Source organism: Mus musculus, chromosome 16 (genome assembly GCF_000001635.26).
Source record: "Mus musculus strain C57BL/6J chromosome 16, GRCm38.p6 C57BL/6J".
Classification (NCBI taxonomy): domain Eukaryota; kingdom Metazoa; phylum Chordata; class Mammalia; order Rodentia; family Muridae; genus Mus; species Mus musculus.
The window spans coordinates 16,816,627-16,835,010 of record NC_000082.6 but is presented as its reverse complement, the minus strand read 5'-3'; the positions used below and the strand labels follow the sequence as shown (position 1 = coordinate 16,835,010).

At 40.4% G+C, this 18,384-nt stretch overlaps 2 protein-coding genes across 3 annotated transcripts in view; both read left to right on the top strand.

Moving 5' to 3' along the window:
* The first annotated feature begins 5,647 nt into the window (after positions 1-5,647).
* The window catches only part of Spag6l (sperm associated antigen 6-like), a 76,348-nt gene continuing 63,611 nt past the window's right edge, over positions 5,648-18,384 (top strand). The window contains exons 1-2 of one of the 2 annotated variants that reach the window (NM_015773.2): positions 5,648-5,816; positions 5,896-5,991. In NM_015773.2, coding sequence (NP_056588.1) covers positions 5,792-5,816; positions 5,896-5,991 — 121 coding nt within the window. In that variant the 5' untranslated portion in view covers positions 5,648-5,791. The remainder of the gene's footprint in view (positions 5,817-5,895; positions 5,992-18,384) is intronic. The other variant, XM_017317063.2, reaches the window with a different exon arrangement.
* Positions 14,815-15,298, top strand: Rpl31-ps12 (ribosomal protein L31, pseudogene 1 2). Its single transcript, NM_001258458.1, has one exon. The coding sequence runs from the start codon at positions 14,828-14,830 to the stop codon at positions 15,263-15,265; it is 438 nt and encodes a 145-aa protein (NP_001245387.1). The 5' UTR covers positions 14,815-14,827; the 3' UTR covers positions 15,266-15,298.

Below are 18,384 nucleotides of genomic sequence, written 5' to 3'. Positions count from 1 at the left end.
GCATCTAACGAGATGATCATGTGGTTTTTGTCTTTGAGTTTGTTTATATACTGGATTACGTTGATGGATTTCCGTATATTAAACCATCCCTGCATCCCTGGGATGAAACCTACTTGGTCAGGATGGATGATTGTTTTGATGTGTTCTTGGATTCAGTTAGCAAGAACATTATTCAGTATTTTTGCATCAATATTCATAAGGGACATTGGTCTGAAGTTCTCTTTCTTTGTTGGGTCTTTTTGTGGTTTAGGTATCAAAGGAATTGTGGCTTCATAGAACGAGTTGGGTAGAGTGCCTTCTGTTCCTATTTTGTGGAATAGTTTGTGAAGAACTGGGATTAGATCTTCTTTGAAGGTCTGATAGAACTCTGCTCTAAACCCATCTGGTCCTGGGCTTTTTTTGGTTGGGAGACTATTAATAACTGCTTCTATTTCTTTATGGGGTATAGGACTGTTTAGATCATTAACCTGATCTTGATTCAACTTAGGTACCTGGTATCTGTCTAGAAACTTCTCCATTTCATCCAGGTTCTCCAGTTTTGTTGAGTATAGCCTTTTGTAGAAGCATCTGATGGTGTTTTGGATTTCTTCAGGATCTGTTGTTATGTCTCCCTTTTCATTTCTGATTTTGTTAATTAGGATGCTTTCCCTGTGCCCTCTAGTGAGTCTGGCTAAGGGTTTATCTATCTTGTTGATTTTCTCAAAGAACCAGGTCCTCGATTGGTTGATTCTTTGAATAGTTCTTCTTGTTTCCACTTGGTTGATTTCACCCCTGAGTTTGATTATTTCCTTCCGTCTACTCATCTTGGGTGAATTTGCTTCCTTTTGTTCCAGAGCTTTTAGGTGTGTTGTCAAGCTGCTAATGTGTGCTCTCTCTAGTTTCTTTTTGGAGGCACTCAGAGCTATGAGTTTTCTTCTTAGAAATGCTTTCATTGTGTCCCATAAGTTTGGGTATGTTGTTGTTTCACTTTCATTAAACTACAAACAGTCCTTAATTTCTTTCTTTATTCCTTCCTTGACCAAGGTATCATTGAGAAGAGTGTTGTTCAGTTTCCACGTGAATATTGGTTTTCTATTATTTATTTTTTATTAAAGATAAGCCTTAGTTTATGGTTATCTGATAGGATGCATGGGACAATTTCAATATTTTTGTATATGTTGAGGCTTGTTTTGTGACCAATTATGTGATCAATTTTGGAGAAGGTACCATGAGGTGCTGAGAAGAAGGTATATCCTTTTGTTTTAGGATAAAATGTTCTGTAGATATCTGTTAAGTCCATGTGTTTCATCACTTCTGTTAGTTTCACTGTGTCCCTGTTTAGTTTCTGTTTCCATGATCTGTCTGTTGGTGAAAGTGGTGTGTTAAAGTCTCCCACTATTATTGTGTGAGGTGAAATGTGTGCTTTGAGTTTTACTAAAGTTTCTTTAATGAATGTGGCTGCCTGTGTATTTGGAGCATACATATTCAGGATTGATAGTTCCTCTTGGAGGATTTTACCTTTGATGAGTATGAAGTGCCCCTCCTTGTCTTTTTTGATGACTTTGGGTTGGAAGTCGATTTTATTAGATATTAGAATGGCTACTCCAGCTTGTTTCTTCATACCATTTGCTTGGAAAATTGTTTTCCAGCCTTTCATTCTGAGGTAGTGTCTATCTTTTTCTCTGAGATGAGTTTCCTGTAAGCAGCCAAATGTTGGGTCTTGTTTGTGTAGCCAGTTTGTTAGTCTATGTCTTTTTATTGGGGAATTGAGTCCATTGATATTAAGAGATATTAAGGAAAAGTAATTGTTGCTTCCTGTTATTTTTGTTGTTAAAGTTGGCATTCTGTTCTTGTGGCTGTCTTCTTTTAGGTTTGTTGAGGGATTACCTTCTTGCTTTTTCTAGGGCGTGGTTTCCGTCCTTGTATTTTTTTTTTTCTGTTATTATCCTTTGAAGGGCTTCATTAGTGGAAAGATAATGTGTGAATTTGGTTTTGTTGTGGAATACTTTGCTTTCTCCATCTATGGTAATTGAGAGTTTTGCTGGGTATAGTAGTCTGGGTGGCATTTGTGTTCTCTTAGGGTCTGTATGACATCTGCCCAGGATCCTCTGGCTTTCATAGTCTCTGGTGAGAAGTCAGGTGTAATTCTAATAGGTCTGCCTTTATATATTACTTGACCTTTTTCCCTTACTACTTTTAATATTCTTTCTTTATTTTGTGCATTTGGTGTTTTGATTATTATGTGATGGGAGGAATTTCTTTTCTGGTCCAGACTATTTTGAGTTCTGTAGGCTTCTTGTATGTTCATGGGCAACTCTTTCTTTTTTTTCTTTTTTTTGGTTTTTCGAGACAGGGTTTCTCTATATTGCTCTGGCTGTCCTGGAATTCACTCTGTAGACCAGGCTGGCCTTGAACTCAGAAATCTGCCTCCCTCTGCCTCCCAAGTACTGGGATTAAGTGCACCACCACCGCCTGGCTGCAACTCTTTCTTTTTTTTTTTTTTTCCATTTTTTATTAGGTATTTAGCTCATTTACATTTCCAATGGTATACCAAAAGTCCCCCATACCCACCCACCCCCACTCCCCTACCCACCCACTCCCCCTTTTTGGCCCTGGCGTTCCCCTGTACTGGGGCATACAAAGTTTACGTGTCCAATGGGCCTCTCTTTCCAGTGATGGCCGATTAGGCCATCAACTCTTTCTTTAGGTTAGGGAACTTTTCTTCTATCATTTTGTTGAAGATATTTACTGGACCTTTAAGTTTGAAATCTTCACTCTCTTCTATACCTATTATAGTTAGGTTTGGTCTTCTCATTCTGTCCTGGATGTTTTGGGTTAGGATCTTTTTGCGTTTTTCATTTTCTTTGATTGTTGTGTCAATGTTTTCTATGGTATCTTCAGCACCTGAAATTTTCTGTTTTGTCTCTTGTATTCTGTTGCTGATGCTTTCATCTATGGTTCCTGACTTCTTTCTTAGGTTTTCTATTTTCAGAGTTGTCTTCCTTTGTGATTTCTGTATTGTTCCTATTTCCATTTTTAGATCCTGATGGCTTTGTTCAATTCCTTCATCCTCTTGTTTTTGTTTCCCTGCAATTCTTTAACGGATTTTTTTGTTTCCTTTTTAAGGGTTTCTACCTGTTTACCTGTGTTCTCCTGTATTTCTTTAAGGGAGTTATTCATGTCCTTCTTAAAGTCCTCCATCATCATCATCATGAGAAGTGACTTTAGATCCATATCTTGCTCTTTTGGTGTGCTGGTGTATCTAGGACTTGCTATGGTTGGAGAATTGGGTTCTGATGATGCCAAGTAACCTTGGTTTCTGTTGCTTATGTTCTTATGTTTGCCTCCCACCATCGTAATCTCAAGTGTTCCCTGCTCTTGGTATATCTGATTGGATCCTGTCCTTCCTGTAATCCTGGTTGAGTCAGAACTCCTCAGAGTCCAGGTTTTTCTGTGATCCTGTGATTCTGGGAACCTGTGATTCTGAGATTCTGGGTGTGTCAGAGTTCCTGGGACTCAAGCTTCCTCTGAGACCCTGAGATCCTGGTGTGACCAAGCTCCTGGGATCCTTGGATCCTGGGATCCTGGGAGTGGAGCACCCTCTGGGGACCTGGGAGTGGAGACTCCTCTGGGGACCATGGGACTCTCTGCTGAGTTTGTGTCTAAGGTAGATTGGCACTGAATGGCCTCACTCTGAATCTTATTCCTTAAAGTCAAGCAAAGGTCTAGTATCAGCATGCAAACTTCAGAATTGGAAGATCAGGAGCATTTCTGGAGAGCCCTGGGAAAAAAGGACTAACACACTGCTTTTTCTCTAGTCCCTAACTACTCTGGGAGCACCATCAAATATCAGCACTTTATCAAGAGAGCTCAGATATGGGTGAGATTTAAAAAAGTTATTGTAGAGGATTCCAAAGATGAGAACCAAATAAACATGCATGTCCATCCCCTCTATTGTGTTTCCTGTCTTGCCAGCACTCTACAGAAGTAAGTGCTATCTGCCCACTTGATATCTGGTGAAGCTGTCAGATATTTAAAGGAGACACATTACTGAAATATTTGGTAGTTTTCAAAAAAGAATCTAGGAACCAGTGGTAGAGTAAGTGTAATGCATAGACCGTTAAAAGTAACTGGAGGCTTTTTCAGTTAAGAGTTAGTCTGTTTAGCTAGGCATGGTGGCAATCAGGAGATAGAGGCAGGCAGAGCTCCCTGAGTTCAAAGCCAGCCATACTCCCATAGTAAATTCCAGGGCATGTATGGCTATGTAGAGCGAGACTGTTTCAAACACCCATCCACACACCCAAACTCACACCACTCACTCAACCCTCCCCTCCCCCCAGCTGTTTTGTGTGAGAATGTAAATAACATCAAACAACCCTTTTGTTTAAAGTACATTTACCCTGAAATATGTCTGAAATTTGATCTCATTCCTATAAAGCCAGTTTATGACACGGTGTGAGGGACTACTGTATATGGCTTAAAAATTGTTGCATTAAAAAATTGTTAAATTTATGCTTGTTTGAAATTTTCAAAGAATACCTTTACTAAGAAAAAGAAAACTGGGTTTCTCTGTATTCAAGATATAGTCCCTGTGATGGTTTGTATATCCTTGGAACAGGGAGTGGCACCATCTGAAGGTGTGGCCTTGTTGGAATAGGTGTGACCTGGTTGGAATGGGTGTGTCATTGTGGGTGTGGGTATAAGATCCTCACCCTAGTTGCCTGGAAGTCAGTCTTCCACTAGCAGCCTTTGGATGAAGATGTAGAACTCTCAGCTCTGCCTGAGCCATGACAGCCTGGATGCTGCCATGCTCCCACCTTGATAATAATGGACTGAACCTCTGAACCTGTAAGCTAGCCCCAATTAAATGTTTTTTTATAAGACTTGCCTTGGTCATGGTGTCTGTTCACAGCAGTAAAACCCTGACTAATACAGTCCCCATCCTGTTTTGGAAATGTCACTCAGCCACAAAATAAAGCTTGACTTTAAAACCAAATAGCCAAAGAGATGCAGATCACAAACTTGTTATTTATTGTAACCCTTGGGGCTAGAGTGTTGGCTCAGTGAGTTCAGAGCACTGACTGCTCTTCCAGAGGTCCTGAGTTCAATTCCCAGCAACCACATGGTGCGCACAACCATCTGTAATGGGATTCAGTGTCCTCTTCTGGTGTATCTGAAGACAGATACAGTGTACTTACATACATGAAAATAAATAAATAAATTAATTAAAAAAAAGAGTAATTCTGGACCATAGGATATTAATTATATTATTTGTTCTGCTTTTCCTACTGAATATTTCAGACTGCTTAGTCGCTGTCTTAAGTGCAATTAAGTAAGTATACAGTTGTGAGTTTTCGGAGATCTGGAAACCAAAAATGTCATGTGTACCAGGGATACACCAGAAACAAAACACTGTGTTAAGGTTGCTTTGACAATACTGTTATCAACCAGATTATTTGGTGGTTACATGCTTGGTTGTTCTTGACTGTGTGTGGTGCCCGCAACCTGTAGGCGTCGCACCAGCCACTCTGGTGGGTTGGTGTGTAGAGGACCTTGTCTCCTGACAGTCTTCTGCCCAAGAGACACCCTCCCCACCCCAGGCGGGTGCAACAACCGGCAAGCGGTTGATAAAGTGTAACAGCCTTCCCCACTCTGGCCGTGACGTCACGACCTTTGCTGGTGGTTGTATCCGGTTGCTGTCGGTTGCCCTGGAGACGCATACACAGAGGAACGGATCCCACTACCAGCTCAACGGTGGCGGAGGTCCTGGTAGCTGCCCACCACTTGGACCTGGAGAAGCAGGTGCGGCGCCATGAGCCAGCGGCAGGTGCTGCAAGGTATGGCAAAGGCTGGCGGGCACTCGGGAGGGTTGGCGTCTCGGGCCACAGGGCACCTCTACCGGGTCTGTCTCCTCAGTGTTCGAGCAGTACCAGAAAGCCCGGACGCAATTCGTGCAGATGGTGGCAGAGCTGGCGACAAGACCCCAAAACATCGAAACGCTGCAGAATGCAGGTAAGACTGCACCCCACGCTTGTCTGCCTGTCTCACCTGCCACCCTATCCTATTCTCCTATCCCTCAGGCCCTGGCCTCTTCCATCCCCTGACTCCCATCAGCTGTACCTGTAACCCTTAGCTGCTGTCCTCTTGGGTTTCTTACCTGCAGAGGTATTGTTCGTTTGCTTTGTTTTGTTTTGTTTTGTTTTGTTTTGTTTTGTTTTGTTGTTTGTGTGTGTGTGCCTGGTGAGTCAAAGGAGACGCCTCCAAGTTCCTCCTGTACAATCTCCAGTCCCCTTAGCGGAGGTGGGGTGGGGGTGGGGGTGGGGGTGGCGGTGGCGCTGGCAGGTTGTCAGGTTCATTCAAAGCAGTATGAATTTCCTGGAAGTTGTTTAGCATAGATCTTATTCTGAGAGAGAGAGAGAGAGAGAGAGAGAGAGAGAGAGAGAGAGAGAGAGAGAGAGAGAGAGAGAGAGAGAGAGGAGAGAGAGAGAGAGATCCCTGTCCCTGCCAGGTATGTCAGTAAGAAGAGGAGGAGGGAGGAGGGAGGAAGGAGAGTTTCATTTGCCCAGATCAAGCATGAGCTACTAACTGAACTCTGAGATTGCTATCACTATTTTGTCTTGAGAAACCTTTAGTTTATTGGATATCTCTCTCTCTTTCTTTCTTTCTTTCTTTCTTTCTTTCTTTCTTTCTTTCTTTCTTTCTTTCTTTCTTTCTTTCTTTCTTTCCTTCCTTCCTGGAGACAGTGTTTCTCTGTGTAGCCTTGACTGTCCTGGAATTCACTGTGTAGACCAGGCTGACCTGGAACTCAGACATCCTCCTGCCTCTGCCTCCTGTGACAGCTAGGATCAAAGGTGTGCACCACTACCACCAGGCATATTATAGGATATCTTTAAAACTAACTTAAATACCCTGTACCTTTTTGGTCCTTTGTTTTGTCCTTTGGATTTTGGTGTTTATTCTCGGATATTTTCTTTATTTTTAAAATTTTTTATTCTTTTCTCAAATATTTATATCCTGACCAAAGTTCCCTCTCCCTCTATTCCTTCCAGTCTCTTCTCTTCCCTCTCCCCTATATCCATCCCTCCTGTTTCCCTTAAAAAGAAAAAAAAATCAGGTCTCCCAGGGATGCCAACTGAGTTGGATAACGAGTTACAATGAGGCTGGACACAGACCCTCAAACCAAGCCTGGGCAGGCAACCCAGGAAGAAAATGTCCTAAGAGTCAGAGGCCCTACCTCCTCCCTGAATTATTAGGAATCCCACAAGAACACCAAGCTACACCAAGAACACTAGTATGTGCAAAGGACCTAGCATAGACCCATATAGGGTTTGTGATTGTCTCTTAAGTCTCTGTGAGGCCCTATGAGCCCTGCTTATTAGATTCTGTGGGGTGTGTTCTGAGACCTTGACCCCTTTGGTTCCTATGACTCTGTAGAGGTGTAAGGTAAGCTTTTAGAATAGGATTTTTAAAATCTTTATCAGTATCCTTTTTATCTTTAACTTAAAAAATTGAGATAAGTATAGATTCATGTGCCCTTTGCTCATTTAATTCCCTAGTGATGTATTTCAAAAGTTTGGTTTTTTTTGTTTGTTTGTTTTGTTTTTGTTTTTTCGAGACAGGGTTTCTCTGTATAGCCCTGGCTGTCCTGGAACTCACTTTGTAGACCAGGCTGGCCTCAAACTCAGAAATCTGCCTGCCTCTGCCTCCTGAGTGCTCAAAAGTTTATTGTTAGTACAGTTATGATGCCAATATTGACAGAAACTGATTAATTCCATTCATGTTTCCCCAGTTGTATTGTCTTGTGTGTATTTCACTCTGTGCACTGTCATCTCCTGTGTGCTCACCATCATGATACTCAGGGAAAACTATACTTAGGTCAGTATACAGGATCCACGCCCACCTCCTTCTGTACTCCACCCTAGCAGCCACTGAACCAGTACCAATTTCTAAGATGTTGTCATTAAAGAATTGGTTGTTTTGGGGCTGGAGAGATGCCTCAGTCATGGTGGCGCATGCCTTTAATCCCAGCACTTGAGAGGCAGAGGCAGAGGCAGGCGGATTTCTGAGTTTGAGGCCAGCCTGGTCTACAGAGTGAGTTCCAGACAGCCAGGGATACACAGAGAAACCCTGTCTCAGAAAAAAAAAAAAAAAAAAGATTATACTGTTTCTCCTGAGGAACTGAGTTTGGTTCCCAGCACCAAGGCTAAAGTGCTCACAATCTATAACTCCAGCTCGAGGAGATCCAATGCCTCTAGTCTCCATGCACTCATGTGTACACACACACACACACACACACACACACACACACACACAGACACACACACACACAGTTACAAATAAAATAAACTTTTTTGCAGTTATTTTATGTAAATGAATTTTCTTTATTCTCTGTTCTCACAATCCTCAAGATTCCATAGTACAAATGCCTGGTTCATTATTGAATTTTACATTTTCATTACATCATTTTCCTCCCATGATCTCCTCCCATTTTTGTCTACCCTGCCTTCTAAATTCATGGCCTCTTCCTCCTTGTTACATATACATATGAATGAATAAATCCTGAATGCAGTCTGATGAGTCCATTCAGTACTGGCTGCACGCCTTTGTTTCTAGGGCGATGGTACTGGGTGACCACTCCAGGGACTCATCCCTGGGGAAGACTAGTTCATTCTCTCTTAGCAGTTGGTAATTGCTTGTAGCTTTCATCTAGGAAAGGGAGGGACCCCAAGAGATTTTTCCTGGTCTTCTGTCAATTGTAGTCAAATTGTTCAAGTCTTCTTTAGGCAAGCATGTTGTTGAGATTCCATGAATGTAGCTTTCCTGTCATAGCCAGAAGGCAGCATCTCACCACAAACCTCCTCATTCTCTGCCTTTTACAGTCTCCCCACCACTCCTCGAGAACATCTGTCTCCTGAGCTCTAGGCTGTAGGAGTTGTCCTGTAGGTGCATCAGGTGGGGCCGGGCACCCCATGGTCAGTTATTGTTTGCATTTTGGCAGCAGTGGCTTTCTGTAATGGACATCTACTGAAAACAAAAACAAAACCCAAAAACCCTCAAACCAACCAAACAAAAAGTTTCTTTGATGGGGGATGTGATTTACACTTACCTGTGGATATTAGAATAAAATTTTAGAATGTAGTTAGGGATTAACCGATTTAGGAATGTGGAGGTGGTAGGTTCTCTTCTAAGACCCATGACCTCATTAGCCCTGGGTAGTTGTCAAGATTTATAGTTCAAGTTCCTTCCTGTTAAGTGGGCTTTGAGTTCAATTAGCCATTACGTTGGTTACTGTCAAGATGTGAGTGCCACCACTGTACCTGTAGAAATACCTTGCTGTGCTGGCCATTGTTGTGACTCATTAACATTACAGTTGGCTCAGACTGTTGAATGCTTTCCTCCTCTAGCAGTTTGCAAAGCACCGTCCGGTATCTACGTAGAGGAGACTGTCAGGTCCGTTCCAGCTCACATCCTTGAGTTCTGTGTCCAAAGTGCATGTTACCTTCAGTAATGGGTATTTAACTTCAACTCCTGGAAGGCCACCAAGGACAATAGTAATAGCCTATATTGTTTGTTATGTGTACTGAGGATTGAATCTAACCAACAACTTGAAAGATTTCTCCATGTGTGTACTGGAGTTTTTCTTAATTAGTCTATAGCTCTTGGTGGGAGTATTATTGCTACAAGTGATATAACTTCTTCATATTATATACATACAGTTGTAAGTATTATATATAGATTTAGATAAATATAAAACAGTGATTCCGTGTCTTTTAAAGCATCCTTAGTTATTTATCCTTCCTCTTCCTCTATTGTACTGACCTCCCTTTGCAGCTGAGGATGACTTTGAACATCTGATTACCTGTCTGTATCACCTGTCTGTATCACCTGTGTGTATCACCTGTATGTATCACCTGTCTGTATCACCTGGGTGTATCACCTGTGTGTATCACCTGTGTGTATCACCTGTGTGTTCAACATACATTTTTTTTTAAAGCTGAAAACATTTTAAAAACTAGGTTTTCCCACAGCTTCTTTAAATCTATCAGTAAAGAGTTCGGTTATTATGTCACAAATATAGCAAGAAATGCTGCTTATTTATTCTTTAAGCATTTATTGAAAGTTTTCTGTAAAGCTAGCTGCTGGGTATGGAATTTTAGTAGAAAAAAAATCCTGCTTTATCTTATTTCATAAAATTTATATTCACCTTTTCTTTGCTGCCATGAAACTCATTTCAGATCTTAATTGCAGTGGAAATCCAGCCTGTATTTCTGATACAATTATCAGTGCTCCTCCTGAACACATGAGTATTTGTTGTCATATACATGTCACATATATAATATATATATTTGTTGTCATAAACACACACACACACACACACACACACATAAAATTTTATGTATGCTGAAGATTGAAACCAGGACCTCTGTTAGGTTAAGCATGCCCATATTTTATATATATATAAAATACATATATATATAGACACACACACACATATATATACACACATATACAATTGTTATTACATAATTACATATTTAATTATATTATAATCAATTTAATTATAATATAATATAGTTGTATTTCATCAATTAAACATTAATATATAAATAAATAGTAGGACAATATAATTAAATATAATATAAACATACAATTATATTATAAATATATGTATGTAAATATAAATATATAAAATACATATAAATATATAAAATATATAAATATAAAACTAAATTGTCTCTAACATATATACATATAAACTATCTCAAATCTTTTAGAGTAGGTGAAATATCCTAACCTCAGACAGATTTTTGAATTAATTGTCTTACTTTACTCTGTCAGAAAATACCTGACACAGAAACCCATAAAAGATTCATATTTATAGTTAAAATGCAAAGAATCACTGCAACTCAACAAAAATTGTCCAATTCAAAAATGGGCAAATGACTTGAACAGATTTTTCTAAGGAAAACATACATATTCATATGGAAAGGCTCACTAGACAAGACAATGTAAATTACGTCTACTTTAGTGGTGTCTTCCTATAGTCCAGGCTTTTTAGAAGAGACTGGAGCAGGAATGTTGATTCAAGCTAAGCCTAGGCAACAAAGGGATATGTGCGATGGTTAATCTTGAGTGTCAACCTGGTTGCCTCTGTAGTCTATGAAGCCTTTTGGTATGTCTTTGAGGACATTTTCAGGAAAGATTAACTGATGGGAGAGGGTCCCTTACAATGGGTGGTACCCTCTAGTGTACTCTTTAGATGTGAGAATCCAGGAGAAGTAAATGCTTGGTTGCATTTACTCCTGCTGGATTCTGCTGCTGGTGCTGCTGGTGCTGGTGTTAGCTTTTCTGATTTCAGGGCCCAATTTCTTCAGACTTCTAACATGAACTGGAGGCCAATGACTCTTCCAGAATCTTCTAGGTCTTCAGCAGAAGATTGGGACTGCTGAGATATCTAGGTTCTTATATTGGGTAGCTATTGGATTCTCAGATTCTCAGGCATGTAGACAACCATTATTGTACATCAAAGCCCCTAGCATATAAACCAACCTAATATATCCCCTTTTATATTACACATCCATTCTATTGGTTCTGTTCCTCTAGTGTCCTGACTCATACACTGTTATTTACTTAGCACATGTGTGTTGTAAGGTGTGCGTGTATGTTTGTATGTGTGGGTGCATGTGTATGAACATATATAGGTGGATATTGACCCAATGTTGACATGGCATTGACCACTTTACTTAAAAGGTCTTAACTTATGATAATTATGTGGGGATGTGGGTATATTTATGCAGTGGTGTGTATGTGAATTCAGGTGTGCATATGCCACAGTGTGAGTGTGCTACAGCATTCATGTGGAGATTAGAGGACAACTTTAAAGAATTGGCAATTGCTGTGGCAGGCTTGACTAGCTGTTTTTGGAGGAATGTGGGAGACTTTGACAAAACCAAAAAACCAAAAAACCAAACCAAACCAACCAACCAAACAAACAAACAAAAAACCACAAACCAACAAAAACCAAAAAACCAAAACAGTTGATGGCTCTGTGAGTGAGACTTACTGGGCCATCCTAGTTGGATCTTTGAAGAGAGCAGTGCTGAGAACAATGTGGACTCTGTAGGCACAAACCAAGAAGTTTCAGAGGGGAAAAATATTAGTAACTAGGTTAGGGACCATTCAAAGAGTGTGGCTGTTTTTTCTCTTGACCTAAGAATCTGCCTAGAGGTTAAATAGAAGAGTTTTGGACTAATTCTTTTGGCAGAGGATTTCTCAAGACAGCCTAATATTGATTCTGTCATGTGATTATTATTGATCAGTTTTATGAAGATATACAATGATAAAGAGTAAGTGGAGCAAAAAGAAATGAAAAAAAATGTAGTTTGAGGAGAGAAGGACCACAGAGAAATTTGATGTTAGAGCCAAGGCTTGTGCTGAAAGAGATGAAGAATGATGGAATAAAGGCAGAGGTGCCCTTAGGGTGAGACCTCACCCAGCTAATCCTGCAACTAGTGAAAAGAACAGGCCTAAGAAATGAGAAATGATCTGTTCCCAGAGAGCACCCACAAAGAAAAGCTGATATAAATGTCATTCAAAGAGTGCCAGGTTCTATCCAAAACAGGCAAAGGATTTGGCAGCATCAGCTATTTGGTTAAAAATGGGTTTAGGAACCAAGGGTTTGTAGAATCTACTTTTGTTGCTAAGGAAAGCTATTGAGGCTTAGGAGTGTGGAAGGAGAGGTCCTAGATAGAGGTCTGGAGAGGCCATTGTGTGAAGCTGTGAAGATGAAGCCTGGATTGTGTTTCCCACCAAACGTTGTGTCCTACCCCCTGCATAAAGACTAATTCTTGGATTTTTAGCCTTCCATTAGAATGTTGAATACTTATCTGGGTCTACACTCTTAGAGAAAACTTATTCTTACTTCCTCATCAGGTAAAAATTGTGAATAGCTCCTTGGTGGAACTATATGCCCAATACTCCTTTCCATCCTGGAACTTGGTCTATTTTGGTCTGAAACAGGTCTTATGCATGCTGTCACAACTGCTGTGAGTTCATATAGGTAACTGCTCTTCTGTGTCAAGAGGAGACTGCTTCCTTGTAGCTGTGCACCTCTGGCTTTTATGATCTTTCTGCTCCCTTCCCTTCAGTGATCCCTGAGCCTCTGGAAAAGGGATTAGATTATGCATGTTCTGTTTAGGCATTAACACTCTTAGTCCCTAATTTTCCTTCACCTTGACCATTTGTAGATCTGTGTTTGTCACTATCTACTGTATTGGTTACTAGATTCTCTGATGAGCTTTGAGAGTTGCCTTGGTCTATGGATATAATAATAAACCATTAGGAGTTGGTTTAATATGTGTATTTAGCAGAATAGTAGTAGTAAGTTTTCTCCAAAGGTCTATATGCTTCACTACAGGTTATTGGCCCAGTAGTTATTCTTCAATACACAGGACTCTCCTACACCATTTCACAACTTTCCATTCATCGTTATCAGCCCCACACTCTAGGCTTGGGCCAGGAAGCAATTCTGTGTACCAGTCCAGTAACCTCTGGCACCTGGCTTTATTCTTTTCAAGTCATTTCCAGACTGTAGGCCCAAAATGCCCTCACATCCTATCTTCTTTTCCAGCTTGGATCTGTCTATCACTGAATCTGAACTAATGAAAGAAGTCCATATTCCCAGATCTCTTTGCAAAAATACCAACAATATGAAAGCCTGTCTCTTCTCTGCAAAACCTACCTGTCCTGTAGAATTGATTACCCATGAGAGTTACCTAGATTAGCCCCAGGACATGGAATCTAAAAGAACAATCATAAACTTCATCAAAGAATTTAAAGAGTTTAAAGGAGACACAAAGAAACAGCTCAATGAAACCAAAGAGGAAAATTAAGGAGTATATTCCTGAGTGATGATCAAGGAAATACAAAAACAGGAAGCTGATAGAAATAACAAAGATAACCCAGAACTTCAGAATAGAATTCAATAGGAGATAGAAATACTGGAGAGAATGCAAATTGAAATACAGATGGAGTTAGAAAACACTACAACTCAACTAGAAAATGCAAAGGAAAGCCTTACAGTTAGATATATCAAGCATAAGAAAGAATATCAGGACTTAAAGATAAAGTAGGGGATCTGAACAAAATAAGTAAGCAGTATAAAAAAAATCAAAAATACCAGAAAGTAACATACAAGAAATGTGGGACACCATGATAAACAAAACAAAAAACCCAAACAACAACAGCAACAACAACAAAACAAACCTTTGAATTATAGGCATAGATAAGGGAGAAGAATTCCGAGCTAATGGAATAGACCAAAACTTTAACAAGATCATAGAAGAAAACTTCCTCAAATTCAGGAAAGACACACCCATACAGATATAGGAAGCATAGAGAACATCAACTAGACAAGACCAGAAAAATCCCTACTGCATACCATAGTTAAAAACTAAGCACACATAACAAAGAAAGTGTATTGAAAGTTGCAAGAGAAAAACACAAGTCACATACAAAAGAAAACCTATGTGATCCTAGCTGATTTCTTAATAGAAAATTTGAAAGAAGAGCCTAGAGCAATGTATCCTCAGTCCTAAAAGACTATGATGGTCACTCTAGACGAATATACTCCCCCAAAGCTACCTGTCATGGTTGAAGGAGTAAGTATATCTCTGTGATATAAACAGCTGAAAAGGCTGTGTCTAACAAATCAAACCTAAAGAAAACACAAGCAGCATTATTTCAGGTTGAAGAGAGAAGTGAGCATAGAAGAGATCACTGAAAAAAACAAGAAGCCATAATTATTAAAATGCAAAGTAACATGGAAAACAACACAAAAATCAACAACATGGCGACTTTCCTTCCCACAAACCCTCGCGCCCTTCCTTTCCTACTTGGGCCCGGCAGAATGGCTCCCGCAAAGAAGGGTGGCGAGAAGAAGAAGGGCCGTTCTGCCATCAACAAGGTGGTGACCCGAGAATACACCATCAACATTCACAAGCGCATCCATGGAGTGGGTTTCAAGAAGCATGCTCCTCGGGCACTCAAAGAAATTCGGAAGTTTGCCATGAAGGAAATGGGGACACCAGATGTGCGCATTGACACCAGGCTCAATAAAGCCGTCTGGGCCAAGGGAATAAGGAACGTTCCATATCGCATCCGAGTACGCTTGTCCAGAAAACGTAATGAGGATGAGGATTCCCCAAACAAGCTCTACACGCTGGTAACTTACGTGCCTGTTACCACATTCAAAAATCTACAGACGGTCAATGTGGATGAGAACTAACCTGCTCATGTCAAATAAAGTTGCAGAACTGCCAAAAAAAAAAAAAATCAACAACATATTGACAATAATTAGTACATATATTTCAATAGTACCTTTAAATAACAATGCTCTCAATTCTCACAGATGCAGACTGAAGAGATCAAGAAACAAAATCCATCTATCTGCTTCCTACAAGGAAGACATTTTAGCTTTAGAAATAAACACTGTCTTGGAGTAAAAAGATAGACAAAAGTGCCCCAATCAAATGGGATCAGGAAGTAAGCAGGCATCACTCTTCTGACAAAATAGACGTCAAACAAACTAATCAGAAGAGATAAGGAAGGTCACTTCATTCCAATAAAAGTTAACAAGCCAAACATTAATATCCTAAACATATATGCCCCCAATTTAATAAATAAAGTGCACTACTGATTTAAAGTAACAGATTAATATCAATCTATTAATAGTAGATGCTTTTCAATATGCCACTTTCACCAATGGACAGGTCATCTGGACAAAAGCAAAACAAAACAAAACACCTCAGAATTACTTGACATTGTACATCAAATTGTCTTAACAGATATCTATTTTAAATTTTCTTTTCCCTCTTCTTTCTTTCTTTCCTTCCTTCCTTCCTTCCTTCCTTCCTTCCTTCCTTCCTTCCTTCTTTCTTTCTTTCTTTCCTTCTTTCTTTCTTTTGGCTTTTCGAGACAGGGTTTCTCTGTACAGTTCTGGCTGTGCTGGAACTAACTTTGTAGACTGGACTGGCCTCGAACTCAGAAATATGCCTGCCTCTACCTCCCAAGTGCTGGGATTAAAGGCCTGTGCCATCACCACCCAGCAACAGATATCCACAAACACCAAAGAACACACGAGGCACTCAGTAGCACATGAGAGCTTTTCAAAAATAGACCATAAAACAAATCTTTAAAATTGAAAAATATTGATCTTGGGTGCAACCTTGGTGGAGGGTCCCAAGGTTCCCAGAGGACTCTCCATGCTGTAGGTGCCCTAGCACACTCAGGACCTTGAGATCACTGGTGAGTGGAACACAGCATCTGTTTAAAAAAACCCAGAGGGTCTTGTGCCAGCAGGAACATGGACAAAGGTAACTTGCCTGATCAGTGGCTGGGGTTTGTTCTGTTCGGTGCCAGTCCCGCGCTATCTTGGGTGCAAACTCTGCAGGCCCTAGCACACCCAGGATCGATCACTGAGACCAGTCTACGCAGGAGAGCACATGGGCAGCAGAAGCAACAGAGCTTCTTGGACAGGGTCCCTTCTGGCCTTCATCCTCAACCAGGAGGCAGAGCTGAGACCCAGACCCCTGGGCACCTTCCCCACAAGAGGAGAGTCAGCCTCCAGGGAGGGCTCTGACCCCAGGACTCAGGAGGTGGATCTGAGCTCCAGACTTCTGTGCACCTTCCCTGGAAGAGGAGAGCTTGCCTGCAGAGAATGCTCTGACCACTGGGACTTAGGAGAGAGTTGGACTTCCAGGAGTGCTGACAGAGGCTAAAGTATCACAAGAGGAACAAGCTCCAGCCAGAGACAGCTAGAACATCTAACACCAGAGATTACCAGATGGTGAAAGGCAAATGTAAGAGTTTTACTAACAGAAACCAAGAACACTCATCATCAGAACCCAGTACGCCTAGCACAGCGAGTCCTGGATTCCCCAACGTACCTGAAAAGTAAGATTCAGATTTAAAATCACATCTCATGATGCTGGTAGAGGAATTTAAGAAGGGCATTAATAACTCACTAAAAGAAATACAGGAGAACATTGCTAAATAGGTAGAAGTTCTTAAAGAATTACAGGAAAACACTTCTAAACAGGTAGAAGTCCTTAAAGAGGAAACACAAAAATCCCTTAAAGAACTACAGGAAAACACAACCAAACAGGTGATGGAATTGAACAAAACCATCCAAGATCTAAAAAGGGAAGTAGAAACAATAAAGAAAACCCAGAGGGAGACAACTCAGGAGATAGCAACCCTAGGAAAGAAATCAGGAACCATAGATGTGAGCATCAGCAACAGAATATAAGAGAGGGAAGAGAGAATCTCAGATGCAGAAGATTCCATAGAGAACATGGACACAACAATCAAAGAAAATGCAAAATGCAAAAAGATCCTAACTCAAAACATCCAGGAAGTCCAGGACACAATGAGAAGACCAAACCTACGGAAAATATGAGTAGATGAGAATGAAGATTTTCAACTTAAAGGGACAGCAAATATCTTCAACAAAATTATAGAAGAAAACTTCCCAAACCTAAAGAAAGAGATGCCCATGAACATACAAGAAGCCTACAGAACTCCAAATAGACTGGACCAGAAAAGAAATTCCTCCCAACACATAATAATCAGAGCAACAAATGCACTAAATAAAGGTATTAAATATTAAAATCAGTAATGGAAAAAGGTCAAGTAACATATAAAGGCAGACCTATTAGAATTACACTAGACTTCTCACCAGAGACTTTAAAAGCCAGAAGATCCTGGACAGATATTATACAGACCCAAAGAGAACACAAATGCCCCCCCAGGCTACTATACCCAGCAAAACTTTCAATTACCATAGATGGAGAAACCAAAGTATTCCATGACAAAACCAAATTCACACGATATCTTTCCATGAATCCAGCCCTTCAAAGGATAATAAAGAGAAAACACCAACACAAGGAGGGAAATTATGCTCAAGAAAAAGCAAGAAAGTAATTCTTCAACAAACCCAAAAGAAGACAGCCACAAGAACAGAATCCCAACTCTAAGAACAAAAATAACAGGAAGCACAATCACTTAATATCTCTTAATATCAATGGACTCAATTCCCCAATAAAAAGACTGGCTACATAAACAGGACCCAACTTTTTGCTGCTTACAGGAAACATACCTCAGGGAAAAAGACAGACACTACCTCAGAGTAATAGGCTAGAAAACAATTTTCCAAGCAAATGGTCCAAAGGAACAAGCTGGAGTAGCCATTCTAATATTGAATAAAATCAACTTCTGTCTTAGGGTTTTACTGCTGTGAACAGACACCATGACAAAGGCAAGTCTTATAGAAAAACAATTTATTTGGGGCTGCCTTACAGTTTCAGAGGTTTAGTCCATTATCATCAAGGTGGGAGCATGGCAGCA

Bases quoted from the DNA above. Each gene is read 5' to 3' on its own strand.
- Rpl31-ps12 (NM_001258458.1), top strand. From the start codon at position 14,828: ATGGCGACTTTCCTTCCCACAAACCCTCGCGCCCTTCCTTTCCTACTT.